The 26,833-nt window shown below is 54.0% G+C and overlaps 10 protein-coding genes across 10 annotated transcripts; 6 read left to right on the top strand and 4 right to left on the bottom strand.

The window, feature by feature from the left end:
• Nucleotides 1–702: 702 nt before the first annotated feature.
• Nucleotides 703–2,612, bottom strand: AYO20_10379 (hypothetical protein; the record flags this gene model as incomplete). Its single annotated transcript, XM_022648637.1, has 7 exons — nt 703–895; nt 967–1,091; nt 1,161–1,436; nt 1,510–1,758; nt 1,825–1,853; nt 1,908–2,140; nt 2,197–2,612. The coding sequence occupies 7 exons, from the start codon at nt 2,610–2,612 to the stop codon at nt 703–705; spliced, it is 1,521 nt and encodes a 506-aa protein (XP_022495430.1).
• A 596-nt stretch (nt 2,613–3,208) lies between these two features.
• On the bottom strand, nt 3,209–5,445 carry AYO20_10378 (hypothetical protein; the record flags this gene model as incomplete). Its single annotated transcript, XM_022648636.1, has 6 exons — nt 3,209–3,378; nt 3,459–3,974; nt 4,040–4,299; nt 4,351–4,788; nt 4,842–5,314; nt 5,416–5,445. The coding sequence occupies 6 exons, from the start codon at nt 5,443–5,445 to the stop codon at nt 3,209–3,211; spliced, it is 1,887 nt and encodes a 628-aa protein (XP_022495429.1).
• Nucleotides 5,446–6,097: 652 nt separating this feature from the next.
• Nucleotides 6,098–7,309, top strand: AYO20_10377 (hypothetical protein; the record flags this gene model as incomplete). The annotated part of the gene is made up of 4 exons (XM_022648635.1): nt 6,098–6,243; nt 6,310–6,322; nt 6,439–6,483; nt 6,551–7,309. 4 exons carry the CDS (start codon nt 6,098–6,100, stop codon nt 7,307–7,309), a joined length of 963 nt encoding a protein of 320 aa, XP_022495428.1.
• An 841-nt stretch (nt 7,310–8,150) lies between these two features.
• Nucleotides 8,151–9,668, top strand: AYO20_10376 (hypothetical protein; the record flags this gene model as incomplete). The annotated part of the gene is made up of 1 exon (XM_022648634.1): nt 8,151–9,668. The coding sequence occupies one exon, from the start codon at nt 8,151–8,153 to the stop codon at nt 9,666–9,668; it is 1,518 nt and encodes a 505-aa protein (XP_022495427.1).
• Nucleotides 9,669–10,507: 839 nt separating this feature from the next.
• Nucleotides 10,508–11,883, bottom strand: AYO20_10375 (hypothetical protein; the record flags this gene model as incomplete). The annotated part of the gene is made up of 3 exons (XM_022648633.1): nt 10,508–11,064; nt 11,152–11,571; nt 11,628–11,883. The coding sequence occupies 3 exons, from the start codon at nt 11,881–11,883 to the stop codon at nt 10,508–10,510; spliced, it is 1,233 nt and encodes a 410-aa protein (XP_022495426.1).
• A 60-nt stretch (nt 11,884–11,943) lies between these two features.
• Nucleotides 11,944–12,261, bottom strand: AYO20_10374 (hypothetical protein; the record flags this gene model as incomplete). Its single annotated transcript, XM_022648632.1, has 1 exon — nt 11,944–12,261. One exon carries the CDS (start codon nt 12,259–12,261, stop codon nt 11,944–11,946), a length of 318 nt encoding a protein of 105 aa, XP_022495425.1.
• Nucleotides 12,262–13,017: 756 nt separating this feature from the next.
• AYO20_10373 (hypothetical protein) lies at nt 13,018–15,383 on the top strand (the record flags this gene model as incomplete). Its single annotated transcript, XM_022648631.1, has 6 exons — nt 13,018–13,094; nt 13,183–13,284; nt 13,343–13,651; nt 13,700–14,105; nt 14,167–14,455; nt 14,512–15,383. 6 exons carry the CDS (start codon nt 13,018–13,020, stop codon nt 15,381–15,383), a joined length of 2,055 nt encoding a protein of 684 aa, XP_022495424.1.
• A 1,116-nt stretch (nt 15,384–16,499) lies between these two features.
• Nucleotides 16,500–18,074, top strand: AYO20_10372 (hypothetical protein; the record flags this gene model as incomplete). The annotated part of the gene is made up of 1 exon (XM_022648630.1): nt 16,500–18,074. The coding sequence occupies one exon, from the start codon at nt 16,500–16,502 to the stop codon at nt 18,072–18,074; it is 1,575 nt and encodes a 524-aa protein (XP_022495423.1).
• Nucleotides 18,075–18,558: 484 nt separating this feature from the next.
• Nucleotides 18,559–19,987, top strand: AYO20_10371 (protein btn1; the record flags this gene model as incomplete). Its single annotated transcript, XM_022648629.1, has 2 exons — nt 18,559–18,673; nt 18,774–19,987. The coding sequence occupies 2 exons, from the start codon at nt 18,559–18,561 to the stop codon at nt 19,985–19,987; spliced, it is 1,329 nt and encodes a 442-aa protein (XP_022495422.1).
• A 2,811-nt stretch (nt 19,988–22,798) lies between these two features.
• Nucleotides 22,799–26,098, top strand: AYO20_10370 (hypothetical protein; the record flags this gene model as incomplete). The annotated part of the gene is made up of 3 exons (XM_022648628.1): nt 22,799–22,862; nt 23,031–25,705; nt 25,766–26,098. 3 exons carry the CDS (start codon nt 22,799–22,801, stop codon nt 26,096–26,098), a joined length of 3,072 nt encoding a protein of 1,023 aa, XP_022495421.1.
• Between the last annotated feature and the right edge of the window lie 735 nt (nt 26,099–26,833).

Genomic DNA, 26,833 nt, shown 5'->3' with positions numbered 1-26,833 from the left:
GGGGGGGAAGAAGAAGAAGAAGATTGATTGCTGAGAGAAGAATTCCACACCCGTCACGCTAACCTGTTTGTATGAAGTTCCGCATGTAATTTTTCTCCGTCTTGACAGAATTTAAAAATTGCATCACGAGTTTTTTGTCCCATTGTTACCTACTTCCTGGCTGAGAACCAAGTTTCTGAGTTTCATCTGGATTTTAAGTCGCGTTGGTCATAGGAGCTGTGGATCGAGTTAAGTGTTCTTGAGGCGGAGGGTGGTAGCAAGGGGTCCATTGGATATACTCTGGGGTGTACCAGTCTTTGGTCTTTGTTTGGACCTGGGGTTGATATTTTCGTCTGTTTGATACAACTACGGTGATGAAGGTGTGCGTGCGTGGAGAATGCTAATGTGATATCTACGGCGCGTTGAGACCTTGTGAGGATTTGAGGGGGTGTGTATATATATGTGTGATTCGTCTTATCCAAGTCTACGGGGTCACAGGGTTTTCAAGCTCCCCGTAGAGAGGCCCGTCATTGACGAGATATATGACAACACCCTCGACGCCGTGGTGGCACGGCTGTCTTTGTCTGATCTATCTATCGCCATGACCCCTCCCCGCCACATCACTTGCTGCTATAACTTGCTATACTTGCCATCTCAGGCACTCAAAGACAATTTTCCCTCCAGACTGTGTATGTATTGCCATGTATCGCCCACGCAAAACGCTTACAGGGTATACCGGAAATCGGGATGCAAGTGGCCGAGGCGCGTGGGATCCTGCTGGGTCAGGCGCCAGTCGCGGGCGCCCTGTTCTCTCTGCCTGTTCTCCCAGCGACAGTACAGCATCGTCGAGGTGGTCATGATGCAGAACAGGATGGCGGCGCCGATGTTGATGCTGTGGCCCATGGTGTATTCGGGACTTTTTGTGACGTTGTCAGCTTTAGATCCTCATCACACGAGAGATATTTGAGAGGAAAGAAAAAAACGTACGCGTCCTTGGCAAGATACGAATATGTCGCGATAAAGGCCGCGCAGTTGCCGACGCCGAGTTGCAACCCGCTCGACGTGGCGCGAACGTAGTGCGGCGCGGCATTGTTGCTCAGCCATGCGAGGCACTGCGGAAAACAGCAATCAGTCTAACGAAGATACAGGCATCTCTCTGAGAGATTGGGGGGTCCTCTCACCAAAGGCGACGCAGGGTACAGCCCGATCGCAATGACAAAGGTCGCTCCGTATTTGACGCCAGGGAGATCCGACCCGAGAAGCATCGAGTAGCCCGTGGCGACGAGGATGCCGCCCGCGACCATGAACGGCGCTCTCATCCCGGCTTTGTCCGAGAGGCGGGTGACGAGCAGGACGCTGAAGAAGCCCAGCACGTTTGGTGGAGCGGTCAGCAGCTGCGCGATCGTCGAGGTGTATCCGAGAGAGTGGACGATGGTAGGGAGGAACAGGGCGTAAGCCTTTTTCAACCATTGTCAGTCCCGGCGTGTCCCATAACTTTACCAAAAATGACTGAGGCAGGGAGAAACGCACGTAAAGAGGCACAATGATCATCATGTAGGCAACAGAAGTGAGCCACGGCAGCGGGCAGAAGAGTGCTATGCGCACCCAATGCCATGAAAACTTCTCTTCCTCGACTGTGGCCATTCCGTTCGCCGCCCGCGCATCACCATAGACTCGCCTGTGCGCGACGACCCGCTCCTCTGGCGTCAGGAATTTGGCGTGCGTGATACTGTCTGGCAGAAACATCGCCGCTGTGATTCCAACAAGGACCGTCGCGGACTATTCATGGGATTGAAGGTTAGCTGGAGAGTTGTTGTTGTTGAGAGCATCCCCTTTCGCACTTACACCTTCGACAAAGAAGATCCAGGGCCACTCTGGAAGATGGGTCAGTGCATGGTACTGGTTCACTAGGGGGTATCGCGTCTCACTCTGGTAAGATCCGACCTCAATCTTCGCAAGGCCGGAAGCGAGTAGGCCACCAAATGCACTGCTCAATGGAGCGGCACAGTAGAAGAGTCCAATCCGGTAAGCCATCTCACTACGGCGATAGAACATGGCAAGGTAGATGAGGATGCCCGGAACGAGACCCCCTTCAAAGAAGCCCAGGAGAAGGCGACCTGCGATGAGACCGCCCAAGCTCTTCGTGAAACCGGTAAAGGTGCTTTGAGAAGTTGTATCAGCCAAACTGTGTAAACAAGACCCCCTCCCAAAACTCACCAGACAAGACCCCAGCCGGTGATGAGGGCTGGCAGATAGAAGCCCGCGCGACAGTACTTGACGATCCAGTTTGACGGTATGTCGACCAAGATGTAGGGGATGTAGAAGAGCATGAGGGCCAGATTGTACTGGGTGCCCACGAGTTTGAGATCCTGCGAGATGCCGGCGATGTTGGCGTTGCCGATGCTGCTGCGGTCGAGGAACGAGAAGAGCCAGATGGCGAACAGCCACGGCAGGATGTGTCGGTCGAACTTGTGCCTTATGCGTCCGTCGATCTCGGGATCTGGATCCTCAAGCAGTTCCAGTGACTTGATGGACACCTTGAGGTCCTCTTCGTGGACGGCAACGGGCGTGTCGCCATGTGGCTTGTCTCCTCCATGTGTGGTGGTGGTTGCGGTGGTGGTGGTGGTATCCATTTGATGGAGCCTGCTCAATCGAGGTGTAAGGGTGCGTCTCGTCTATCGCAGTCGTCGAATGGATGGGAAGTTCCTGAGTGACAAAAAGTGAGAGGGGGACAGGTGAGACGCAGGAATGTTGCAGGGGGGAGGGGGAGGGCGTCTCGTTAAGACGGAACGAGGGCGATCAATGCCCTTTTGATGATATCTCAATGCACACCCGACTGCCGTGTTTGCGGACCAAGCGATGGCCGCTTCAGCCGACATCTGTGGGAATCAGTCTCCATATCTCTACACGTAGCAACAGACCGGTGCTGTGGGCTAGCATAGTTAGTGACTTGCGTGCTTGCCTCTGTACCGTGCGGCGGAATTCCTGGTGTGCAAAACCTCAATACCCCGACGACTAGCCCGGCATATGATCCAGCCAAAGGACTCGCTATTCTAGCTTGTGGCCAGAATCGCGGGATCTCACACCCCAGACCTTGCACAGAATGTTGCTAATGTCTACATGCGCAGCCGGCCAGTATACCTCGGAGACCTCGGAGGCCTGTAGAGACATAGTGTGGATTTTGAACCTAAAACTCCGAAAATGGAAATCTCACATTGGCACTGGTCTTCTATATGCTCATATCTAGATCTAGACTCGGCCAATTTTCGGTAAAGAACTTGTCAAACACGGGCCACTGTAGGTCTGGAATCGGGGTCAGGTTCAAGTCGACCAGGTCTAGTTGGTCGCTATCCAAGCTAGGAGCAAAGTCATCGAGGATATGGTTGGTGTTTTCATCCCCTGTAGAACCAGTCAGAACAGCTTGATCGAGGTTTTGCCAGGGAAGTCAGTGTAGAAAGGGGGGAAGGGTGCAGGCATACCATGGTTGTCTCCATATACATTGCTCTGGCCGCCAAATTCCTGCCGCCACCACCAGAAGCAGTCGTAAACCATGCTCATCCCAAGTCTAGCTTTGCTTCTGACCCTAAGACTGTCCACAAGGCCGTTCGAATACTGGAAAACCTTCCTGCTGGTCCACAATTGGGTGAGAATGATACTGAAACGAGCAAAGGCGTCGTCTGGGCGCACGGCGTGTCTCTTGTGGTAATTGATCACAGCAAAATAGTTCCGTTGCCCGCGCTCCAGATCCAGCTGTTGAGCGACCGCAGCTCTTCCCACACGCAGAATAGTGATCACTGCGCTGTGCAGGAACTTTGTGATATACATGGGGCCGTATTCAGCCATGCTCAGCTCTGAATCTAGCTCCATGGCGAGCTCGATCGTCCTGCAAGCAAGCTCGTACATTACCAATAGAGTCGAGTCTTCAATCGCGGTTCGGTGTTTGAATAAGTGGAAACTTAGGAGATGAAGCCGGGCAGACATGGCATGAAACCGATCTGCTCGGGTCAGTTTACGACAGACGCAAGAGAAGCACAGATGGGATGCGTTGATATGGACGTACCTATGCGCTCTGGCGCGTCTGATTCTAGTTGGACCAGTCGATCGGCAGCCGAGTGAATGATGGGACTAAGCGCAAGGTCCAACTCGTCTGCAGGCTTGTACAGCGCGTGATTCTGGATGTATAGAATGGTCATGCTGAGATATTCGCTAACCTTCTTCTGGAACTGGAAACTCGGCGCCATGAAGGTACTCAACTCCTGAGAGTCGTCGCCATACGTGTCGGGAATCACCAAGGGAGGTGTCCCATTGACTGTAATTACCCTGCTCCAAATTCAGAGCCGTAACACTTTTCAGCGGATGGGTGGAACCGACCTTTGCGAGACAACTACACATGCCGCCCACAGCCTGCCACGTGCCATGCGGTAGGTGAGATCCTGATTCACTTTGGTGCGTGCAAACTCTTGCCCCACGCCCGAGACGTGCAGACCGATGGTGGTAGCCAGTTGCAACACCGCTCCAGCGAGGACTGGGGTAATATCGTTGCTCAATGCTTCAAAGGGCATCGGCCAGGAGCACAACAGCAGGAACGCCTGTATGGTCAGAAGCACAGGTTCCTGCGCGAACAAGGCCAGCTTGGCCAACTTGGAGACTTTGGGACCAAGTAGGATGATCAGTGTTGGATTCTCGCTGTATTTTCGGGACCCAACCGCGATGATGGTCCAGAATAGGAGGGGCGACTGTTGATGACATTCATTGGGAGTCATGAGGGTCTCGACCATGGGCACGTAAGCCATACAATGATGTTTGAATCTGCCACAAGCTCAGTCTTGATGTGCCATACTCACAAGGCTTTCCAGGCTTACATGGCGAAGCAGTTGTCGATGTCCCGCGAAGTGATTTGAAGTTCATCAAGACTCCGAGGGAGTGTCTGGGGGCTCCGGGTGGAAATTGCAGGGAGATCTCTGGCAGGCTCATGGTTGAGGGGAGGCGGGAGCGATGTCGATGGAGGTGTTGGAGCGATGACACTTGCAGTCTCCTGTCCTTGGATCGGCGCAAGGTATATTTGTGGTGTAGCAGCTGGAGGGGTGGGACTGACGACTGGAGGGACAGCCACTTCATGACCCTGGTTCGAGGGAGAGCTATTGCTGGAGGACAGATACAACTGCTTGCGCAAAGTGTCCAGCTGGTTCTGCAGCTCTGTCTTTCTGTGTCTCAATGTCAGTCTGCACAGCTTCAAACTGGTAACCGGGGGAGACTGACGTGGGACGTCGCTGTCGCCTGAATTCCTTTGAATAGACACATTGGACGCCGACCCGACGACAGCGGGAGCACGGCTCTGGGAAAGTATCAAGTCGGTCACACCGGATCTATGTATGCCCGTGTCAGAAAGAGCCGAATGGCGCAAAGCCCCAGGGGGAGGACACGGACACAACATACCTTCTGCTGCCGACATTCGGTACAGGCCATGGCTAGACCTTACAGTACAGTGTGTGAGATGCATTGGAGATTGGAGTGTAACGATTGGAATACTGGCGTGGTCACCAGGATAGAGGAATGTGGCCGGTGTGAGGTTCACTCGCGTGATGCCAAGCACTGTTTGGGCCAGTGGCAGGTACCGAAGATAGGGTTTATACATCTCCGACGTCGGGAGTTGGGTGTATAAAGGACACCAGCAGTGACAAGGCATGCAATACGCTGTACGAGAATCAAGACATTCATGCACATTCGGATATTCCAACCCCGCGTCCCCGCACCGGCCCTTCAGTCCCCGCACGTTCCACCCCTGCCCTGGCAGCCCTGGATTGCCTGCGCTGCCTGCGCTGCCTGCGCCCTCGTGGCCCCTCCACATTGGAAATTTACATACAGGAGTCGCTAGTACAGAGTACAAGAGTGCATATCAGCCACAGCGACATAAAACAAGCAACGCCCCAAAACCCAAACCAACGTCTTCCGAAACTCGGCCATCCCGACTCGCCACTGCGACCTTCGGTTCACCAATAGTAGAGACTCCAAAGTCCGGGTTTGAGATAAGCCAAGAAGAGAAGACGACAACATCCAGTCCACCTCAGATCCGCGTGTGTACCGGGAACTGCGAGTCGCTGCTGTTGCTAAACCCAGAATGTCGGACGCGGTGCAAGATTTCTACCAACGTCCGAGCAAAGTTACAACTTCGAATGGAGCCTCAATCAACTTCCACGCGAGGGGCTTGAGCAGTGTTTCGCGGGGTGATACAGTCCTGGTCCTCCTGCATGGCTATCCGCAGTCGTGAGTCATCGGGCTAAACTCGGTCCAATCTCGCCGTGCTGGTTTCTGGAGTGCTGACGTTCACAGGAGTTATTTGTCTGTACGCCACTCCCGTCTCAAGACTACGACTAACGTCTATTGGCATACAGGTTTCGATGGGTACAGCCTGGCTCTATCCTCTCAGCGTGCACAACCATACTGATGACTGGGCTCTAGTTGATACCTCTACTGCCCGCCAACCTCCCTCTTTTCGTCCCAGATGTATGTCGACGTCCAGACTTTGTGAAAGGAAGCGTCTACTGACCTCGCTGACCGGCTTCACCTGTAGCTTCCCGGTTATGGCGACAGCGCCGCCATTGGCTTGCAGCAGGATAAAAGGACGGTCGGCACTACGGTCCTGGACGCTCTGAAAAAGAGCCTCCCGAGTCAGGCAGATGAGCGCCCGAAGATTATCATCGCAGGACATGATCGAGGCGCACGGGTCTGCCATCGTCTCGCCGTCGATGCTGGAGATATCTCCTCGTTCGAGATAGTATCCGTGATCCTCCTCGATATTGTCCCCACGGCCGTCCAGTGGGACACGTTCACCAGCGCCAAAAGTGCCGCCTCCAGATTCCACTGGGCGCTCCTCGCAAATGTGGAGATCGCCACCAAGCTCATCGGTAGCCACGGCGGAGGCTCGTGGTGCTCGGAGCTGATCCACCGGTGGGCAGGCCGCAACGAACAAAGGAGAGCGAGAGTCTTAGATCCCCAAGCTCTGGCAGTCTACTGCCGTCATTTTGACAAAGAATCTGTCATCAGAGCTACTTGTGAGGACTACCGTGCTGGTGCCTTTGAAGATGACGACCTCCAGCGGGAAGATCAAAAGGCGGGCAACAAAATCAGGATCCCGACGTTGGTGGTGTACTCGGAGGCTTATATTGGAGCCACTTACGACGTGGAACCGATATGGAGAGACTGGTGCGCAGAGGGGACCAAGCTGGAAACCAAAGCCATCGGAGACGGAGTGGGACATTTTCTGCCCGAGGAAGCTCCAGAGGAGACGGCGGAGGTTATGAATACGTGGATCAAGCAATGGACACAGTAGTGATGCTTACTTCGCTGGACAACGGTAACTCCATGATGGCTTTCACAGTCATACTCCTTGTTGAATTGGGGAGAAAGATTCTAGTTGATGGAGTGATGATAGTATCCATCATATGAGGAGCTTTCCAAGAAGACGTTGTTGGATTACGTCTGCCATACTCTGTCCATCTGTAAGAACTGTACTCACCATGTTCCTGCTCAGCTACACTGCAGACACTTCCAGCGTATAATCAAGGATATATTCGAGGGCCATGTGGGAAAACATTCTCGAGTCCTCCGTCAGTGTTACAATGGAATAGCGTGATATGCCCGTCAACACCTGATAGAGAGATGTCCGATCGCACTTGTACAAGTCCGAGCATCGGCGTCAGTGACCAATCAACAGAAAAGCCTTGTCCGGGCCGCAATCGGCGCCGATGTCAACTGGACCAATCACATGGGTGCCATTAACCTCGTCCGAGCTAACGCTCACCTCCTCACCTCCTCTTCCTCCATCACTACAAGTCCTGAATAGCCAAGGGGCTGTCGATCAGACCTACCAATCTCGGGGGTTGGATCTGCTATGTCTGAGGCATCCGGCCTTTGGGGCATTGAGCAAGAGTCTGACAGAACCTTGACTGCTTATACGGCCCGGAGAGCGTATTGCTTGTGTGAGTAGACAGGTAGTCATCACTCCGAATGTTTCAAATGGTTTCGGACGCGATATATTCCTTTTGTTTGTTTTGCCCACTCTCTCTGCTTGCTGTCTACCCAACGTCTAGAGGCAAGCGTTCGAATTCCAGCAAGGTGAGCCTTTCTGAGAAGGTTGACCATCATCAGACTCGTCCAAGTTTCTAGGAAATATGTCTCCCCCCACAGGACCCTTGTCAGCCATCGACGCCACTGCACCCAGTAAACCCGATGGCATCACGGGTCAGTTGTGCACCTGGATCACGAGCACCAAACTGTCAGATATCCCTGACCATGTTGTCGAGCGGGCCAAATACCTGATCCTCGATGGCGTTGCCTGCGCACTCGTGGCCGCGCATCTCCCCTGGTCTGAGACCGCCGTCAAGGGCGTATGTACCATGGAGCCCGAGGGCGTCGGCCAATGCACACTTATCGGATGGGGGAAGGACAAGAAATTGCCCCCAGTGGCCGCGACCATCCTGAACAGTACATTTATTCAGGGGTTCGAGCTGGACGACTACCACTCCACCGCGCCGCTACACTCGAATGCCTTGTTGATACCGGCGTTGCTGGCATCGGTCGAAGCCGCACCCTCGAACTCTACTGAGGCGTCGCCGTCATCAGGAGCCGATTTCCTGCTCGCCTACATCGTCGGCTGTGAGGTTGGACCACGGGTTGGACTGGCACTACACGGTGCCGACTTACTCAGCCGAGGCTGGCATAGCGGCGCCCTCCAAGGCCCTTCAGCGACAGCGGCTGCCGTTGCCTCACTAGTTCGACTGTCAGGAGCACAGACGGAGTGGGCACTAGGCACGGCGTGCACCCAAACGGGAGGTCTCATGTCCGCGCAGTTCGGGTCGATGGCCAAACGAATGCAACACGGCTTCGCCGCGCGCAACGGCCTGTTCGCAGCGTTCATGGCCAAGCAGAACTACACGGGGATCCAGGAAGTCTTCGAGGTCCCCTACGGCGGCTTCCTGAGCTGTTTCAGCCAAGGTGCGAGCTTCGAGCCGAAATCTCTTCCTCAGGAGCTCATCAGCGGACTCGGCTCGCGCTGGGAACTCGAAGGGATCCGCGTCAAATTACACGCCGCCATGGCCGGCTTGCACGGGACGATCGACACCGTGGCGGGCCTACAGCGCGCGCATCCAGAGCTCTTCGCAGCGGAAAACCTGGCCAACATCGTGAGTATCGTGACGCAGCACGCCCGTCCGGCGTTCGAACACGGCGGGTGGATCGCGGACCCGACGCAGCCGCTGTCCAGCGTCGCGGCCCAGATGTCGATCCAGTACGCGGCGGCCGCGCAGCTCGTCGACCGCCAGGTGTCGATGGTGCAGTTTGGCGCGTCGCGGCTCAACCGGCCGCTGCTGCGCGAGCTGATGGGCAAGACGACGCCGACGCACAACGCCGCCTTCGACGCGACCAAGACGTTGCGCTGGCGCACCGTCATGACGGTCAAGTTCGCCGACGGCACCGAGGTGCAGGGCTCCGTCGAGGCGCCCCGCGGGATCATGCCGCCCGTCAGCAACGACGACATTGTGCACAAGTGGCGCGAGTTGACGGCCGATATCCTTGACGATAGCAGACGCCACGCCATCGAGAAGTGTATTCTCTCGCTAGAAAAGATTTCCGACGTCAGAGACCTCGCGAACCTGCTGGAGGAGCCCGTCAGATGTCCTATCGACGTCTAATCGTCTAATCGTCCATCTCAGCTGGCCGTGACCGTGGCCGTGGCCGCTAACTTGATTATACATAGATCCTGCTGGTGCTGGTGCTCGGCCTGGTGTTGATAGTGGTGCTACCGCTGCGCCAGGAAAAAAGACCCAGCAGAAAAGAAAACATCGAATGAACTGTACTGGCTCACTCCCGTCTTTGGCGAATGACCTGGTGACATATTCATACCCAGGCTACTCTTTGGTGAATGATCTAGTCGTACAGTCATACATACATACATAGAGTATTCCCCAGGGTTCTCTGGGTGTGAAAGACCCAATAGAATGGAAAAAAAACTATCCCTCTTGTAACTCCTTGTCAATGCATTTCTTGTCTATTCTGTTGTTCTGAGACTCTTCCTTTGGTGGATTTTGAAAGGAAATCACTTCCGTCAATGTGGATCGCGAGAAAGGTCTAGGAGGATCCCCGTCGTACGATACTACGGTAGGTAGGTAGGTAGGTCGGTATGTAAGTGAGTAAGCATCTAGGTAGGTAGGCAGGCAGGTAGGTAGGCAGGGATATAGGTGTGGATTGTTAACCGTGGCTTGTTCATTACAGTGTCCGTCACACAGACAAGTGCCGGCGTTGGATGAATATGTGTCTGTGTGCAGAGAGACAGTGGAAGAGTTATCCGATTTTGCTATCTCTCTCGACCGGCGACATAAGCACTCTGTGGGCGGTGTGGCTATATACAGGGCGGTGTGACCCACATCTAGACGTTGCATTGCCCAGGCTTGGGACAGCACACACACACAGAAACACAGAAAGAGAGAGTGCCCTTGTCTTCTCCAGCTACAGCCCTGTTATCGCGAGTCGTTCACAGGATATACCTGAAAGCGAGGTGCTGGTCGCCCTCGTCCTCCAAGCTCCGCTCCACGTGGGGATGGGGCTCGCCTGCCGCGCGGTAGCGCTCTATCTCCGCGTCCTTGCGGCGGTTCTGGTACCGCATCCAGAAGATGTTGGAGGTGGCCATGACGATGGCGAAGGCCAGCATGCCCAGGACGATCGAGTGGCCCTTGACGAAGCGGGGCGGGTGGTCGTAGACGTGGGTGCCCATGATGGAGAAGCACTGGCCAAAGACCTCGGCCATGGCCCACGTGGTGCCGCGCTTGGTGAAGCCGCACGTGTTGATGCCCAGCCACGACGTGAGCAGGATCACGCTCGGGTACAGGCCAGCGGTGATCAGGCAGGTCGCGAAGATCAGCACGGGAACCGACCGCACGGACAGCAGGATGATGTACCCGACGCAAGAGACCGACAGGGTGAAGACCAGCAGCAGACCCTTGGTGTTATACTTGTCGGAGAGGAAGCAGATGGCAATCAGGAACACCGACGCACAAGCGTATGGGATCACGGTGAACAGCTGTGCCTTGTCTGGAGAGGTTGGATGGCTTGATCAGCAGCCGTCCTTGATGACTCGAGCGAAGAAACAGGCATGGAATGGAACAAGAGTCAACTTACCTGCAGAGTACCCAAAGGACTTGACAAAAGTCGGGAGGAAATTGCCCACAGACGCAATCCCGAGCGCCACGCCAGCGTTGATGGTGGCAAACATGTAGGATTTTGGATCCTTGAAGGTTGCCCAGATCTGTCGCACGTCGATATTTGCTCCCGTGGTGTTATAGTCCTTGGATCTCTCAATGGCGAGTTTGAGTTCGGCCTCGCTAAACAGCCATGTCTTGAGCTTCTTCATCCGGTCGGCAAAGTTTGGGATGACAAGAATGACAGTGGTGCCCACCGCCACGGCCAGGACGCCTTCGATGATAAAGAGCCACCTCCACGGAGCGAGTCCAGTTTTTTCGAGAGTCAGGTGCCTCTGAATGCCAAATGATATGAAGCCTGAGAAGGCGCCAGCCAGGGTGGCAGCAGAGTAGAAGACGGCTGATTCGACATGTCAGCTCGGGCGAGCACGAAACAAGATGTAGGTATTGACTCACCACTTCGAGAGGCCAGCTCGTTTCTTCGGTACCAGAAGGACAAGTACAAACCCAAGCCTTGAATGAAGGCCTGGGCGCAGCCGACGAAAATTCGGAGGGCCAGGACCGTAGCATAGCCCTGAGCACCGCCAATCCCGGCACAGAAGGCACCAAATGTCAGCACGCCGCCGCCAATCAAGGCTGGTGCTGTGACCCAGGGCAGTCTGAGGCAGATATTTCCCGGAAACATGCAAATGATGTAGCCGACAAAAAACATGGTCTGTTGTCTCGAGCGTCAAACTCATTAGCTCTCTGGTGCAGAAAAGTGCGATTGCGGTCAACTTGCCAGGCAATTGTAGAACTGATTGGGAGTGAGGGATAGGTCCTTTTCCAATCCCATCAAGCGAGCATTGCCGATACAATTTCGGTCGAGGTAAGCGACAAAGTAGATGAGCGAAGCCAGGGGGACGAGGACCGCATCCAGCTTGATCACCAGTCTTCTCTCCTCCCGTGGATGGATCTGGGTATGTTCCTCGTGTCCGGTAAAGGCATTATTCGTGATAGAAATTTCCTTTGGGTCTGTCGCATCTTCAAGCATTTCAATGTTTGTACCAAGACCATGTTTGGAGAGGTCGGGACTGGTTGAGTCTTGCATGTTGGGGGAGTGGTTTGTTGGCTATTTCTGGAATTGCAGGAGAGACGACGCGCTGAAGATAAAAGGAAATATGTATGGGATCAAACACATACCTGAAAATGAGGATCTTATACTCGATCGCGCACAAGCTACCCAAGCTGGGGTGACCTGCCATGTCCGATATCATTCGGTTCCCCGAGTCTAGAGCTTCCCCAGAATATACCACCATATTTGTCCCGCAATATACCATTCCAGATGGGGGATAGATTCGTTGGAGAGGAGAGGATAATTGGCAAGCTGACCTTTGGAGATGGTGCGAGGGAGTCAAGTTTCCCCTTGACGCCGATGGCGATGATAGAAGCTCATCGGGCCGGTTTGCGGCATTGAATATGATTGGCTCATGGCTCCTTTCCCACTCAGCCTTGGCCAGCCACAGAATCTCGTCCTCCGCACTGAAGCCCCGGACATCCACCGTCCTTGCGGTCGCTCTCACTTCCATTCTTCCTTCTTACTCTGGCAACCCTATGCTTTGTGTTGAGACATCCAGATACCAACTGCTTTATCGGCCGGGTGTGTTTTAGCACAGTTTTTCCGGAGCCACTCAGGGAGCCTTACCGGAATGAGCCAGTCCCCATTCCACCCCAGCTTCAGTTGGCCGCAACATTGCCGACAAACGGATCGATGGGCATCTAGGAATGGACAATCAGCTGGACAATTCCAACTCGGCCTTTACAGGTAGTATTCGCCAGCTAGTGCCTCTGGCACCACGTGGCCACAATGAACCAGCTCCAGCACAACATCCAATACCTGGAAGACGCAAACGAGTTGCCTGTAGGGAATGTCGCCAGGGAAAAGTAAGTAGTTGCTACCCAATCTTTCGCGGCACCTAAGATCTTGATTGTGACTTCGTCGTCGTGTATCAAGAATTGACACATTCGCCAGTTACGATGTGAGAGCGCAAGCATTCACCAAGTGTGCCTACGATGTCGAGATCTCGGCTTGTCATGTGTTTATGACAATGATTACAAGAGACAAAACAAACGAGTGTGAGCCATGACCTCGATATTCAATGAAGTCTGCCGCACGGTGCTGATAAGGACAGAAAGCTGCGAGAACTCGCTGAAGAAGTCGAGCGACTTCGAGCAGCACAATCTCATGTCGGAAACATATCCCCACAAGCCGCAGACGATTCCTACTCGCCTCCGAACCACCAAGGAGCAGACTGCACAGTTCCGACTTCTTTTGAATCTCGGAGCGGCGCGGTGGCCTCGAACTCTTCTCCTGTCTTGCTAGACTCACAGCTTCACAACCCACGAGTTCCTGCTCCTGTACAGCTTCTCCCAGCAGCCGAGCTACAGACATTAGGCAGCGTAACCCTTTCGCCTGCTCAAATAGACAGGCTATTCAAGACGTGAGTACCGTCCGCATTGACGTTCGCAGTTACTCACGACGAAAACAGGTTCTTTTGCCAATACCACCCTTTTCTGCCTTTCGTCGAGGGCAGTGGCTCACCCGACCACTATCATGCAAAGTCCCCCCTGCTTTTCTGGACTATCATTGTCATCGCAGCGAGAAGAGATGAGGAGGAGCCAACTCTGCTCACTAGTCTTTCACCGGTTGTGCAAGGCCTCCTGTGGCAGATGGTACCCAGAGTTCCACATTCTCGCCCGGAACTGAAGGCGATGATCTTACTCTGTCTCTGGCCGTTCCCAACCTCTTCCATGAGCACCGACTCGTCGTATATACTAGCATCGGTTGCGAAGACCGGTGCGATGCACATTGGACTACACAAGCCATATTTTGTCCAGGATTTTTCACGCGTCAAATTCCGATTCAGTCCCGAAGAGCTGCGGGATGCTCTGCTGGTATGGTCGGCATGCTTCATAGCTGCGGAAAAGTACATCCTCGCCTTTGTCCCCTCTACAGAACTCATCTAACAGACTTGGTAGTATAACATCTTACATTGGACAGTTTCCTTTATTTGTCACCGACGCCACCCTCGACATGATCTGCACGTCTGAGAATCACGGCAATCTCCCTGTGGAAATTTACCAAATGGTTCTCATCACTCGGTTTTGCAATCGCTTTCACAGGGTGATGGCGAGCCGCGAACGACGAATGGCCAGCATCGGAGAGAATGACAACGGAGTCCTGCTGCCTCTGTATGAGTCTGAACTGAAGGATCTGCGGTGGATGCTCGGACCAGACTTGTCCCGTGAGTTACACTTTCACGCAGGTAATCTCTGCCGCACAGTTCTCACCTAGACGCAGCCACGAATGAAATTGTATTCCTCTATGCCACCCTCCAGCTCCGGAGCTACTATTTCCTAGAACGCTCCCACCATCCAGCACAGAAAGAGTACATTCTCAAGGGATATCGGGCAGCTCTGCACATCATCTGGAAATGCCAGGGGAGAGAGGTCGATGTTCGGTTGTTGACCTGCGGGCCGAAGATATTCACCCATGCCTTGGCCGTGGCTTGTAACTTTGCGTTGAAAGTCCTTCGGAGCGGCTACTATTCGCAATTCGTCGACGTGAACGAGGGAAGCAAAGCGTTCAACCTCGGCGTGGGTCTCGTCAAGAAGTGTTCGATCGAAGACAACGATCTGCAAGGGAGATACTCCAAGATTCTCGCGCAACTCTGGGCAGCCACGGCAGAGCCCGGCGGCCTCCATCCGGAGCTCAAGGTGAGAAGCCGTCTCGCAGCCAGCCTCCTCCACGACACTCTCTGGAGATGGCGCGAGAACTTTGGAGGGCAACGAAGTGGTCGAGCCAGCGCTGCCCCTCAATGCGACAACGGAGCTTCTTCCTCGTTTGCGCCATTCGCAAGCAATGCAGGCAGTGGCGATACAAATGCGGCCTGCGCAGAAAGAAACGGAGAACAGACCCTCGGTTCAGACGTCCTCGCTGCTCAGATCGACACCGGTTCAAGAGGTCCCAATGCTCCGGGCGCACCCCGTCCCGCGTCCGCGTGGCTCGAAGAACTAGGGGAGATGGACATGGGGTTACTCGAGGAGACCAACTACCAATGGTTCTGGAACCACAGTGGAATCTCGACTCTGATGGCGACAGACCTGGACGGCATGGAACTGCCCCCGGATTACATCTTCAACACCCAGCGAGGGCAGGAGCCTCCCGACTAGGCAGAACTGTCTTCTCATCGAGGCAGGGTTTTGGCAAGAATATGTCTCCTTTGAGGTCAGACAGTTGCAGTCCTTGCAGCACAGTGTCCACATTGTCGAGAATTTGGAAAGATTGATAGCTTCCAGGCCGAAGTCACTACTGTGAAATACGATGCGAATGTAATATGCTTTCTGGTTTCTTCGTCCCAATTGTCGAATTATCGTTAGCCGTCATGCTGGCAGCAATATTTCCATCCTCACCGTATAGACGTAGAAAGTGATCTTGAGGATTCACACACACAAGGCGCATCTAGAGGCCCTGATCACCATTGTCGGCACAGCAGACGATTAATAGTCAGCCAGTCAATAAACAAAGCAAGCAGACTCATCCATCCCGCTCCTGATGGTCATCCTGATCCTGACCCTGACCCTGACCTTGCTCCTGCGCGTACGGACCGACAACGGACCGCATTACGGCTTTCTAGTGATGCTGACGCGACGCGAACACACCTCGCAGCTCGAATCTCGAGCCCCAACCCCAGGCCGTTCCTGCGGCCGGGACAGCACCACAATGTCGGACGGACATCTGATTAATACATTTGTTTCGGCCCGCCAGTCATGTCCCGCTTGCGGCTTCTCGCTTTCTGTTTCACTGCTCACTATTTCGGTACATGGCCCGTTCTGAACAGGACGGGATGGGACGGGACAGGAGAGGAGAGGGGATCGACCCAGTGCTAGACTGCTCGTAGACCAGCGACAATGTGATATGCCATGCATGCCGGGAGTCGGAGGCAGACCCGTATCTTCTGGCCCAAACGCGAGGATAGTGAGAGAGGAGTATTTCTGGAAGATTTCATTTGTTGGCTCCGTTCGAACGGGCTGGGCAAGTTAAAGCGGAGCGGATGGGTGGCTTGGGATGGGGTGGACGAGGTATATAATATAGTATATATGTATATACACAACTGAGAAGTAATTGTAGCCTAAGGACAGCGTTCCACGAAGAAGGAAAAGTCCGGAGGATTTCTCCCTAGTCAAGAAAACACGGTTAAGGAAGCCACAGTCTGAAGGGCTATTCTCTTCAAGATCAAACTGTTGCCAGAGACACAAATAAGGAGTGCCAGTTACACTCGGTTCACGATGGGAAGCGCGGCAACTACGTTTACACCAACCGCTACCCAGACCTTCGACGTCATCGTCGTGGGAGGGGGCAACGCCGCCCTTGCAGCGGCACTCTCTGCCCACGACAGTGGTGCTCGTGTTCTTGTCCTAGAGGCCGCGCCCAAGGGAGAGCGCGCTGGCAACAGTCGCTTCGCAGGGACGGTTTTCCGGGCTCCGCACAAGGGCATGGAACATATCAAGACCTTGCTTTGTGAGGAGGCCATGGACGACACGAAGCTCTGCACCATTGGTCCATACACGGAGGAGATGTGTTTCGAGGACCTAGCCAAGACCTCCCATGGGCGGCTGGACAGGGACATTGCTGAGGTGTTGGTCCAGCAGGGCTGGGAGACGTTGGAGTGGATGAAGTCCAAGGGCCACAAGTGGGAGTTGATGATTCGGAAGTACCACAACGTCGAAAATCTGGCGGCGAGAGGGGAGACGATCAATATCTACGCCGGCGCTGCGGTCATGGCCGTTGGCGGCGGCGTGGGTCTCACGGATGCATGGTGGGCAGCTGCTGAAAGCCTCGTGCCTGGCGGGAGAATGACTCTATGGTACGACAGTCCCGTCCACGACCTCATCTGCACCGGAGACACAGTGCACGGAGTCAAGGTCCGACACCGCGATGCGTTCACAGACGTCTATGGCAAGGTGGTGCTCGCCAGCGGTGGTTTCTCGTCCAATCCGGCCATGCGTCGCCAATACCTCGGCGAAGGATGGGACTTGGTCCTCGTGCGTGGAACCAAGTACAATATGGGTACGATGCTCAACCGTGCCATTGCTGCGGGTGCTCGTCCGGTCGGTCATTGGGGCGCCGCCCACGCCTCTCCCCAGGACGCCAACGGCCCTCTGACGGGCGACATCGATGTCTCTGTGCATATGCCGCGGTATGCCTATCCGTACGGCATCACCGTCAATATCAAGGGCGAGCGATTCTTCGACGAAGGGGAAGACGACTTTGGCAAGACGTACGCAAAGACTGGCAAGAAGATTGCCGACCAGCCCGAGGCCCGGGCTTTCCAGATCTTTGACCAGCAAACAATTCACCTCTTACCAAAGCGATACCAGACGGCAACGCCCATCTACGCTGAGACCGTTCAGGAGCTCGCGCAGAAGACGGGCGTCAATGTTGCGGGTCTGCTGAAAACTATCAACACCTTCAATGCTGCCTGCTCCGGTGATGTTAGTAAATTCAACCCCACGAAGCTGGATGGGCTGAGAACGTCCTCGGAGGCGGATTTGCCATTTCCCAAGACCAATTGGGCCACAAGGATCGAGAAGGCTCCCTTTGTCGCATACGCTGTGGCATGCGGCATCACCTTCACATATGGAGGGATTGCCACAGACACCAAGGCCCGTGTGTTGAACAATGAGGGACGACCGATGCTGGGTCTATGGGCCACAGGGGAGATTGCTGGCGGCCTCTTCTACCACAACTATCCGGGAGGTGCTGGGCTGACCAAGGGAGCTGTCTTTGGCCGGATTGCTGGTCGTGAGGCCGCAGTCGCCGCCGCGAGAAGTTCTCAGGCCACCGAGTCAAATGCTGCTTGACGCATAGGTAGTTATGGGATTGATCATGCGAGGATTGCATTGACCTAGATAGATACCAATAATCATTAGCAGTGAGTTTCTGATTGTTTTTAGGTCATTCACCTGGCCAGTCTACCGTCCTCAAAATACGAAGTCCCTTGATTCTTTCGTTTTCATGTAGACACTTTCACAACAGTAGCTCTGACGAGAGGATGTGCTCAAGGCTGAACCTGGGACGAGATAGACTCAGCCTTGTTTGTGGTAATAAAGCAGCAAGGTCAGAAGAGTGCTCTTTGATAAGAATGTGGGCAGATTCCATAGGGCGGCGTATGATGCTTACCTGGTTAGGCTGGGCCGCATGCGCATGTCACCGAGTCTTGATATGCTTTCTTGAGATCACCCACTCCTGATTCCAAGTGATGCTGTAGCTTCCGACTCTTATCACTTGTTCTCACCCAACTTCATGTCTCTGTCTATGGCGAGATAACCTCGCTAATCACGCCAGATGGCCCTGCCCCTTCCAGGATCCCCTTCATCATCGTGGGCCATCTTCCTTGAGCGGCTCAAGCAAAGCTTCAGCGGCGCTGACCCTCGTGTCTGCGTCGCTTTCTGGCTCTTTGGTAAGTCTGCGTTGTGATAAGGCGGTAAGATTGTCACTCTTACTATTACAGTCTTGACAAAGAATTGGATGATGGGTATATCGAGACTAAAGTTGCGCAGGCCTAATCAACAATGTCCTCTACGTAATCATCCTCTCCGCTGCCCTTGACCTCGTCGGTCCCAATGTCCCCAAAGGAGTTGTCCTCCTCGCCGATGTGATCCCCTCCTTCGGGGTCAAACTATGCGCCCCTTATTTTATTCATGTCGTCCCCTACTCGATCCGAATCCTGGTCTTTGTGGTGCTCTCCGTGGCTGGCATGCTGTTGATCGCACTCACACCCGCTTACACAGATGGAGGAACAATCACCACTAAACTGGCTGGAGTGATTCTGGCATCGCTGAGTAGCGGTGGAGGGGAATTGAGCTTCTTGGGGCTGGTCCATTACTACGGTCCTTTTGGCCTGGCAGCATGGGGCAGCGGCACAGGAGGCGCTGGATTGATAGGAGCTGGAGCATACGCACTCGCAACTACAACTCTCGGCCTCAGCGTCGGCACCACACTACTGGCTTCTGCCTGCCTACCGGCTGTTATGCTGATCAGCTTCTTCCTCGTCCTCCCTCTGGAGCCTCTCCGATCACATTCCAAGAGACATCACAACAGTAATGCTCTGCTGCGGGATGACGACAGTGACGATCAAGAGCAAAGAGAGGGACTGCTTTCTTCTCCAGATGCCATCAAGCCGCCCTTTTCTTCGAAGTCCAGAATGACTGCGTGGTCGTTGTTCAGATATAACTTGAGCCGGGCGAAAGGGCTTTTCTTCCCTTACATGCTCCCGCTACTCATGGTATACGTGGCAGAATATACCGTTAACCAAGGCGTGGCACCGACTCTTCTGTTTCCGCTTCAGAGGAGCCCGTTCAAACATTTCCGAGCCTTCTACCCAACCTACAATGCGATATATCAAGCCGGGGTGTTCATATCTCGATCCTCGACACCGTTCCTCCGCATCCACAATCTATACTTGCCGTCCTTGTTGCAAGTGGTCAATCTGGCTGTCTTGACGCTACATGCGCTGTTTGACTTCATCCCTAATGTGTATATTGTCTTTGCAATCATTTTCTGGGAAGGCTTACTGGGAGGCCTCGTCTATGTCAACACGTTTGCCGAGATCAGCGAAACGGTGCCTAAAGAGGACCGCGAATTCTCCTTGTCGGCGACCACGGTGAGCGACTCGGGCGGGATCTGTATTGCGGGATTCATCGGCATGGCGTTTGAAGTTTGGTTATGCAATTGGCAGGTTCGGCATGGGAAAGACTACTGTAAGAAGTTGTGACGCGAGTCTGGAAGGATGCGGATGAGCTGGTTTATTTGCCTTTTTGGAGTTATGAGCATTATGATGCCGCGCCTTGATGAGGCTGTTTGGATATGAGTCCCGAACTGTGTGATAAGTGTAATGTCACCTTTAGGAGAGCCCGACCTGAAATACAACTCACAACAACCAGCCATCTTCCTAGGTTGTCAGCTCCTCAATGGATTGGTTGCGACTCGAAAGTCAGAAATGCACCATCTCTGCACACGGTCGATAGCGTCGAGGGCTATTCAAGGAACATGTTCCGTGCCGGAAACATGGCCGAACCGTATGTCGATAGTCAGAAAGCTAGATCTCAGACATGTGCAAAAGAAAGGAGCAAACAATGTGTAACGGTCAGGACGGAGTAAAGTGGATATGATATTGGGACCAACGAAGGGAAAATCTTGGAATGTTGTGAATTCAGCCTCTGTTTTCCTCGCCGCCTCAGGTACCAAATGATGCCTGCAGGGATTCCTCTTGTGATCATCATCTTCCCTCTTCAAATCGCCGGTTGTAAACACACTACCACCAATGCCTCTTCCGAACTCCATGTGCTTTACAAGGTTCAACTAACTCTGCGGGCTTATCGCATCCCGAGCCGCAGTCGTAGTGGGAATAGGAGGAGAGCTTCTGCTCCAGACTTACCGAAGTTTTTTTCTGGGTCTGGCTTGATATTACTACTTGACTGATCCTGGTCCGTTGTCTACTACTGCTCCCCCTTCGACCCTTCTCACAGGTAGCGGTGAGGCTGAGGGTTCCTCTCCGTTTGAGCTCAGCCCTACGCACCGAACAGCCGCCTCCTTCACCGCCAACGGGAAATACACGATCGATTGTCAACAGATTTACTTGAACCAAAGTACTGGTCAGAGTGCAAAACGTGGACTGAAAGACAGGCAGAGCGCAGCTTCGAGGAGCATGCGAGCAACAAACAACAAAATACCAACAAGCTCGGGATCTACATTGTGGAACAACGCCAGATTTGAACGAATGAGATCTTGACGATCGCCGCCTTATTAGATCGGAGGAGTTTCAGCCACTTTGGACCAAAGGCGCAGAGATGGATTTCAACTACAGCAAGCCTTACAGGGTTTCGAGGACAGTGCAGGGTATTAGTTGGACACACTCCGAAGTTGGACGTAACCCTCCCTTCCCTAACGCTTCAATCATGACGCGGAGACCAGATAATGGCGGACTCGATGAAATGCGATTCTCCCAACCACAACCTCAGCGTCAGCACCACGGGCAGCCGAGGGCACAGTGGTTGGCAGGAAAAGGACTGTCAACAGAAAGCCTCCGATTCGGTGGCCAGGCTGATTATGAGCATGATGATACAAGACCAGGTACGTGTGTGAGAGTGAATATGCAAAATGCTGTGCTTTGTGAGATTGTCAGCGAGCAAGGTCTCGAAGCCGCACCAATGAGAGAGGAGATATAATTACTCTGTCTGGGGGTTTGTCCAACCCAATGCGTGCCATCCCATGCACGTTCCCGCGAGTCCCCTACTTTTGTCAGCGTGCAGACGCTGGGCGTGTCATGCAACCGACGGGAACAGCCACAAGCAGAGGCAGAGGCAGGCAAGGAATAGAAGAAGAGGGAGCAGCAAGGACCAGCGCACTCGATTCTTCACCGTCTTCCCGACGCGAGGGTGTCGCCTTCTTCGCCCGGATACTCAGTACCGCATCGGCCACCGCCTTGTCGAGGAGAGGCCATACCATACCAAAAGAGCAAGGATCCCGTTCAGGGCCCAGAACCCCTTGAGAGGAAAGCGACGTCATTGGCAAGATAGACTTTGTGTGGGCTTGCTTGGGTTGGGCAGGCGTCCTTTTAGCTAACGAGGGAGGCGCATCCACTCCCCGGCACGCCCCTTGGGCCTCGGGAGACGCCAAACGAACACGCCTCTTCAAGGTCAGGCGTGGGCATGCCACCTGCAAGCCCTGCAGGCCGCCGCTGGAGCTTCTTCTGATCAGGCACACGGTATCCCTGTTTTGGGTGGATGACTTGGTTTGTTTGGATGACACCCATCGACACCCCCGTCAGTTGTCGCCTGGCCCCACCCACTTACTGACGAGCTGGGTACCTACTTGACCTACCGAGCTCTTGTACCTTGCCCTAGAATCCGCCCATCAGGACCAGTCCTTTGTTTTTTTGGGGGAGGAAAGGGCGGGATGCATGGGTCTGGGTCTGGGTATGGGCATGGAGGGACCACCCCCCCCTTAATGGGGATACCTAAGGTGCTAAGCTAGCTCGCTCAAGGGTCTGCTGGTTCCTTGCTTGCTTGCTTGTATCTCTTGCCTTGGTTGCTTGCCCCAGAGAGCTTTCTGCCCTTATTACCATCACCACTGATCGCTCGGCGTTCCACCTTTGCACCCAGATCCACCCCCGACTCGCTGGCGACTACGGCATCCACACCATCCCATCTGCGCATGATTCTTTCCATCCTATCCTCATCCTCGTCTTCACTCTTACCCTTCAATTCTCATCTTCCAACCCTTACACCCCTTCCAACGCAACATGCATTACCCTCCATCCCGTCTCTCTTTCGCGCACACACATTAACAGAACTCATTATTGTTGCCCATTTTTGCCACTACCGCCATACGCAGCACTCTTATGCATCGCTAACGTCTTGTTCCTTTTTTTCCGGCTCCAGTCGCGGCAGTATCCACATCGCATTCTGCGCAACCTCCGCATCACGATTTGCTACACCAGCGTCTCCTCCCTGGTGATCACCATCTAGTATTCCACCTCCCTTCACCTTTACCGGATCGCCCTCAATTTCACAATCCGGCCACAATGGCGATGCCAGGCCATTCACCCGCCTTCAATGGGCCCTCGAGTCCTTCTCGTTCATTCTCTGGTATGCATTCACTGCTCCCGGATCACTTTGCCTACCGTAATCAGGGTGCGCAGTGTCACGGGGGATCATGCGACGACTCATACTTCCATGTTTTTACTCTCCCACACTTACATTTCCTCTTCGCACCATGGCTTTCATTTTGCTGCCTTTTCTAACCTCTCTGTCCAGGCTACTCCGAACCTCAGCAGCCTCCAGCAATGTACGGCCATCCTCGCACCATGCTACCGCCGTCACCACAGCATTACCCTCCTCCACGATTTTCTCAGCCGCCGTTACCAGCGAACTCTGCTGCCATTGCCGTGAACAACGGCGCACCACCTCCCCATAAGAGGCCGGGGAGTAGCATGTCGATCTCGTCGATGCTGGGCTCGGAACCAGAAAAGCCGGCTCATGAGCAGTATCACAACCATAACCAGTCATCCAGACAACATTCAGGGCCTCTCTCACATCCCGGGCCCTCAATGTCACTGGGCGCAGTCATGTCACCGCCCCAGTACCCAACGAAACAGGGCCCGAGTGAATACTCGTACAAGCCAAGATCAAAAACTCCAGACAGATTGGCTGGACCAGCATTGGGGGCAAGACCGCATCGATCTAGTTCGGGAACCATGACCCAGCGACCAGGGCCATTCTATGAACCTCCACGGTCAGGGCCGAGTCAGTCAAATATGAACCCGTACCCCGAACCAAGATACACCCCGCCCTTTGGCCCAACGGTGATACCCAAGGATGAATTCGAGGACCGCAGCCGTCGCACAAGCCTTGGTGGTATTCTACAGCGACCGGAAAGTCAGCCCCAACCGATCAACATCTCACCACCATTCCCGCCCACGTCTCATCCTCCAGCTCGACCAGAGAGTATACCTCCCTCTCTTCCGCCCATCGACCGGGGCCCGGGCCAACCAATGAACGGCCACGATCCTCCACGTTCGAACGGGCTGACCGGCCCCTATGACACTCGTCCACCTAGCTTGCCAACTCTGTCTCGTCTTCCACAAACGGGACCTCCACTGCAGCCTGTGTCTGTGCCCCATGAACGTCCTGCCGCTCAGTCCCTCTCGCCCGACCTGAGACGCACGCAGCTAAATGGTGGCGAGGGCAGACTGGCCGGAATCCTCAATCAACAAGGCGATCCAATATACAGTGCTCCAAACATGATGCGACAAGACTCGGTGCAGTCGCTAAGCGACCGCTCCGTTCTTGGCGATCGCTTGCGAACTAACCGAGCCTACTCTCCTTTTGCTGGGTCGGTTGCTTCGGGGCCTGTGGATGAACAAGTCCGTAAGGGCAGTGAAGAGCTATCACAACACAGAGCCATTCTCGGCCTGGCAAACGAATCTAAACGTGGAAGATATTCACCTGTGCCTCAAGCGGTGCAAGGTGCCCAGGCTCAGACTCCAACACCGGATGCTGGCATTAAGAACGAACACGGTCGAGTCTTTGCTGGCATTGGAAGCGGTCTTGGTTCGACTTCCGCTGCCCCGACTCCCACACCGCAGGCTTTGCCCGCAAGTCCATTCAAGAGGGATGAAGGGGGTGCTCGCTTGAGTGAAGAGAACCTGATGAAGATGTCCCGAAGTAGCTCAGGAATCAGCAAACGCAACCGAAAGGTTTTGGACGAGGACGCCAGAGCGGAAAGTGACGTGGGCGAGGTGAAGAAGCCGGGGCCAGGGCGGGGAAAGAGAGGCAAATACTCGCATTCCTACAAGTTGGACCTTGAGGACACTCCAGCGGGACAGCGAAAGAACGGAGGCTTCCCAACATCAAATCCTGTTCGACGGGGAGGCACCCCGACTTCCAATGCTGCGCAACAACTTCACAACCCACAAATTCCACGGTCATCTTCGCCAGCAGTCCGAGCCACTTTCAGACCCAAGAAGGTCATCAGAATCTCCTCGGTTGTCGCACAAGCTCGACTGAACCCACGACGCCACCTTGGCTTCTTCAAATATGAACCTGTCATCGGCGTCCCCGACTTCAACCGAGCGCAACCGCAGAAATTTGACGTTTCCATCCAGCCCAATCTCCTACCATCCTTCAAGGACCCAGATCAGATCAATTGCACCTACACAGTAAAGGTGTCGAGTTTATGGCTTCAACAGAAAGAAAGGAACCTCATTGGCTGTGAACAATACCTATGGGGATCAGGTATTTACACCGATGACTCTGACCCTGTGGCAGCTGCAATGCATTCAGGGTTTATCCAGTCTACCCACATTGAAGATCCCCTTCTGAACAAGCTCATTGACGAGCAAAATCCCCGGATCGAAGGTCTATCGGCGCCGGATACTCCAGCTACCATACCAGAGGGGAAGGATCTGCACATCACTTTGGTTGTACTGCCGCAACTCGAAAGTTATGCCGACAGTGTCCGCTTTGGTATCAAAAGTCGCAGTTGGCCTGAACCGAGCGCAGAGACATCTACAGACCACCCAGCACCGCATGACGGTGTGAGCTTTATGGTTTTGAAGACACAATTTGTTGATGATGGCGTGATGAACCGGCGCCTTGGGCGGACAGGAGAGGAGAGACGCAAGAGATTGCGGGAGGAGATGGCGGATCGCAAGCGTGGATTCGAAATCATGAAGGAAAAGATCGCGATAGCTCAGGCAAAGGAGAAAGAGAGACTAGCAAAACTCAGTCGTCGCAGAAAGGAGCCGCAAATTCATGGTGGAAAGGGCTATGGGAGGGCAGAAGAGAGGATTTGGGGCGCTGGCCGTTCACCCGAAGGCGAAGAAAAGGAGAACCACTTGGGCGGTAGCAGCAACACGGAACAGCAATCGTCCGTTGGAGTAAAGGGAGGCCCGGCTACTTCTACAGAAGAGATGATGAAGCTTGATGGAGTGGGGCAGAGTCCGGACTCGTGGATCAAGCAGCTTAACGACGTTGCCGCCACTGCTTAGAACGTTAGTGGACAGTATCGACACGAGCAACCGAGCCACGGGTTGTCCTCCTACCCCGTGACGACTACCGCTTCTTCGTATCCGACCAGGCAGCCAATCCACCGTCACGAGTTCCACCCTCGCATCGATCCAGATGTGGCCTTGCCTACAATCGAGCATGATGACAACTCACGTATCAAACAAGATCGAGCCTATCCAATACGCCCGCCCCGAGTCAAGCGGGACGCTGGCGACGATTTCGAGGGCGAGAATTGGCTGGATGCCGACGACGATGTTCTTCGCGCTCGACTCCGCAAGCGAGGTTTGAAAATGGACGATATCCCACTGTTTTGAAAGATTGACTGGACATGGTTATGATGGGGTGTTCTCCCACCCCGACTTGTACACGGCCGGAATTTGCTTTCTGCATCGATGCATGTGAGGTGCTCGCATGGTTTTCCAAAAGGGAGGGTTTGAATGAGAAGAAACAACGATTACGATTTGACAATGAGCATATATCACAGACGAGATAGACCACTTGGGTTTCTGTTTCCAACTGCACGTCGGGCTTGGCTGGGCAGCTGAGTCGGGAGAGTGTACTCATGTACCTTTTGTAAAGAGACCTGAGCAAAAAGCTGAACGGGCATCATTACGACGACAACGAGGACGAGGGCGAAGGTGACAGGCTCCGGCCTCTGGCTGTTGGACGTCACAAGAAAAGCATGACACTTTGGGTCGCCCCAGAGGCTTAGACTCCAGGGTGGTATGGATATATCATATGTATGTACCTTGTACATGTAGTACGCTACGCATTCCGAGTCGTCACACAAAGCACGCCTCTTTGAACACTTTGAAGAATGACCAACTTTCTCTCCACGATGAATGAAATCAAACTATAAAAGCAAGGCCCGAGTACCGAGTAGTATATATCCATTGAGTCAGTTGTGTAACTCTTTGTGATGTCCCATCGTTTGAATGAGGAGGGGGGTTTGAAGAGGTAGACCGGTGAGTAGGTGAGTAGGTGTGTGTATTTGTATATTTGTACATCTATCTATCCATGTATCTGTCTTCTCTGACATGAGGACCACG

Source organism: Fonsecaea nubica (assembly GCF_001646965.1).
Source record: "Fonsecaea nubica strain CBS 269.64 chromosome Unknown Scaff109, whole genome shotgun sequence".
NCBI lineage: Eukaryota > Fungi > Ascomycota > Eurotiomycetes > Chaetothyriales > Herpotrichiellaceae > Fonsecaea > Fonsecaea nubica.
This window is presented reverse-complemented; position numbering and strand designations above follow the sequence as displayed.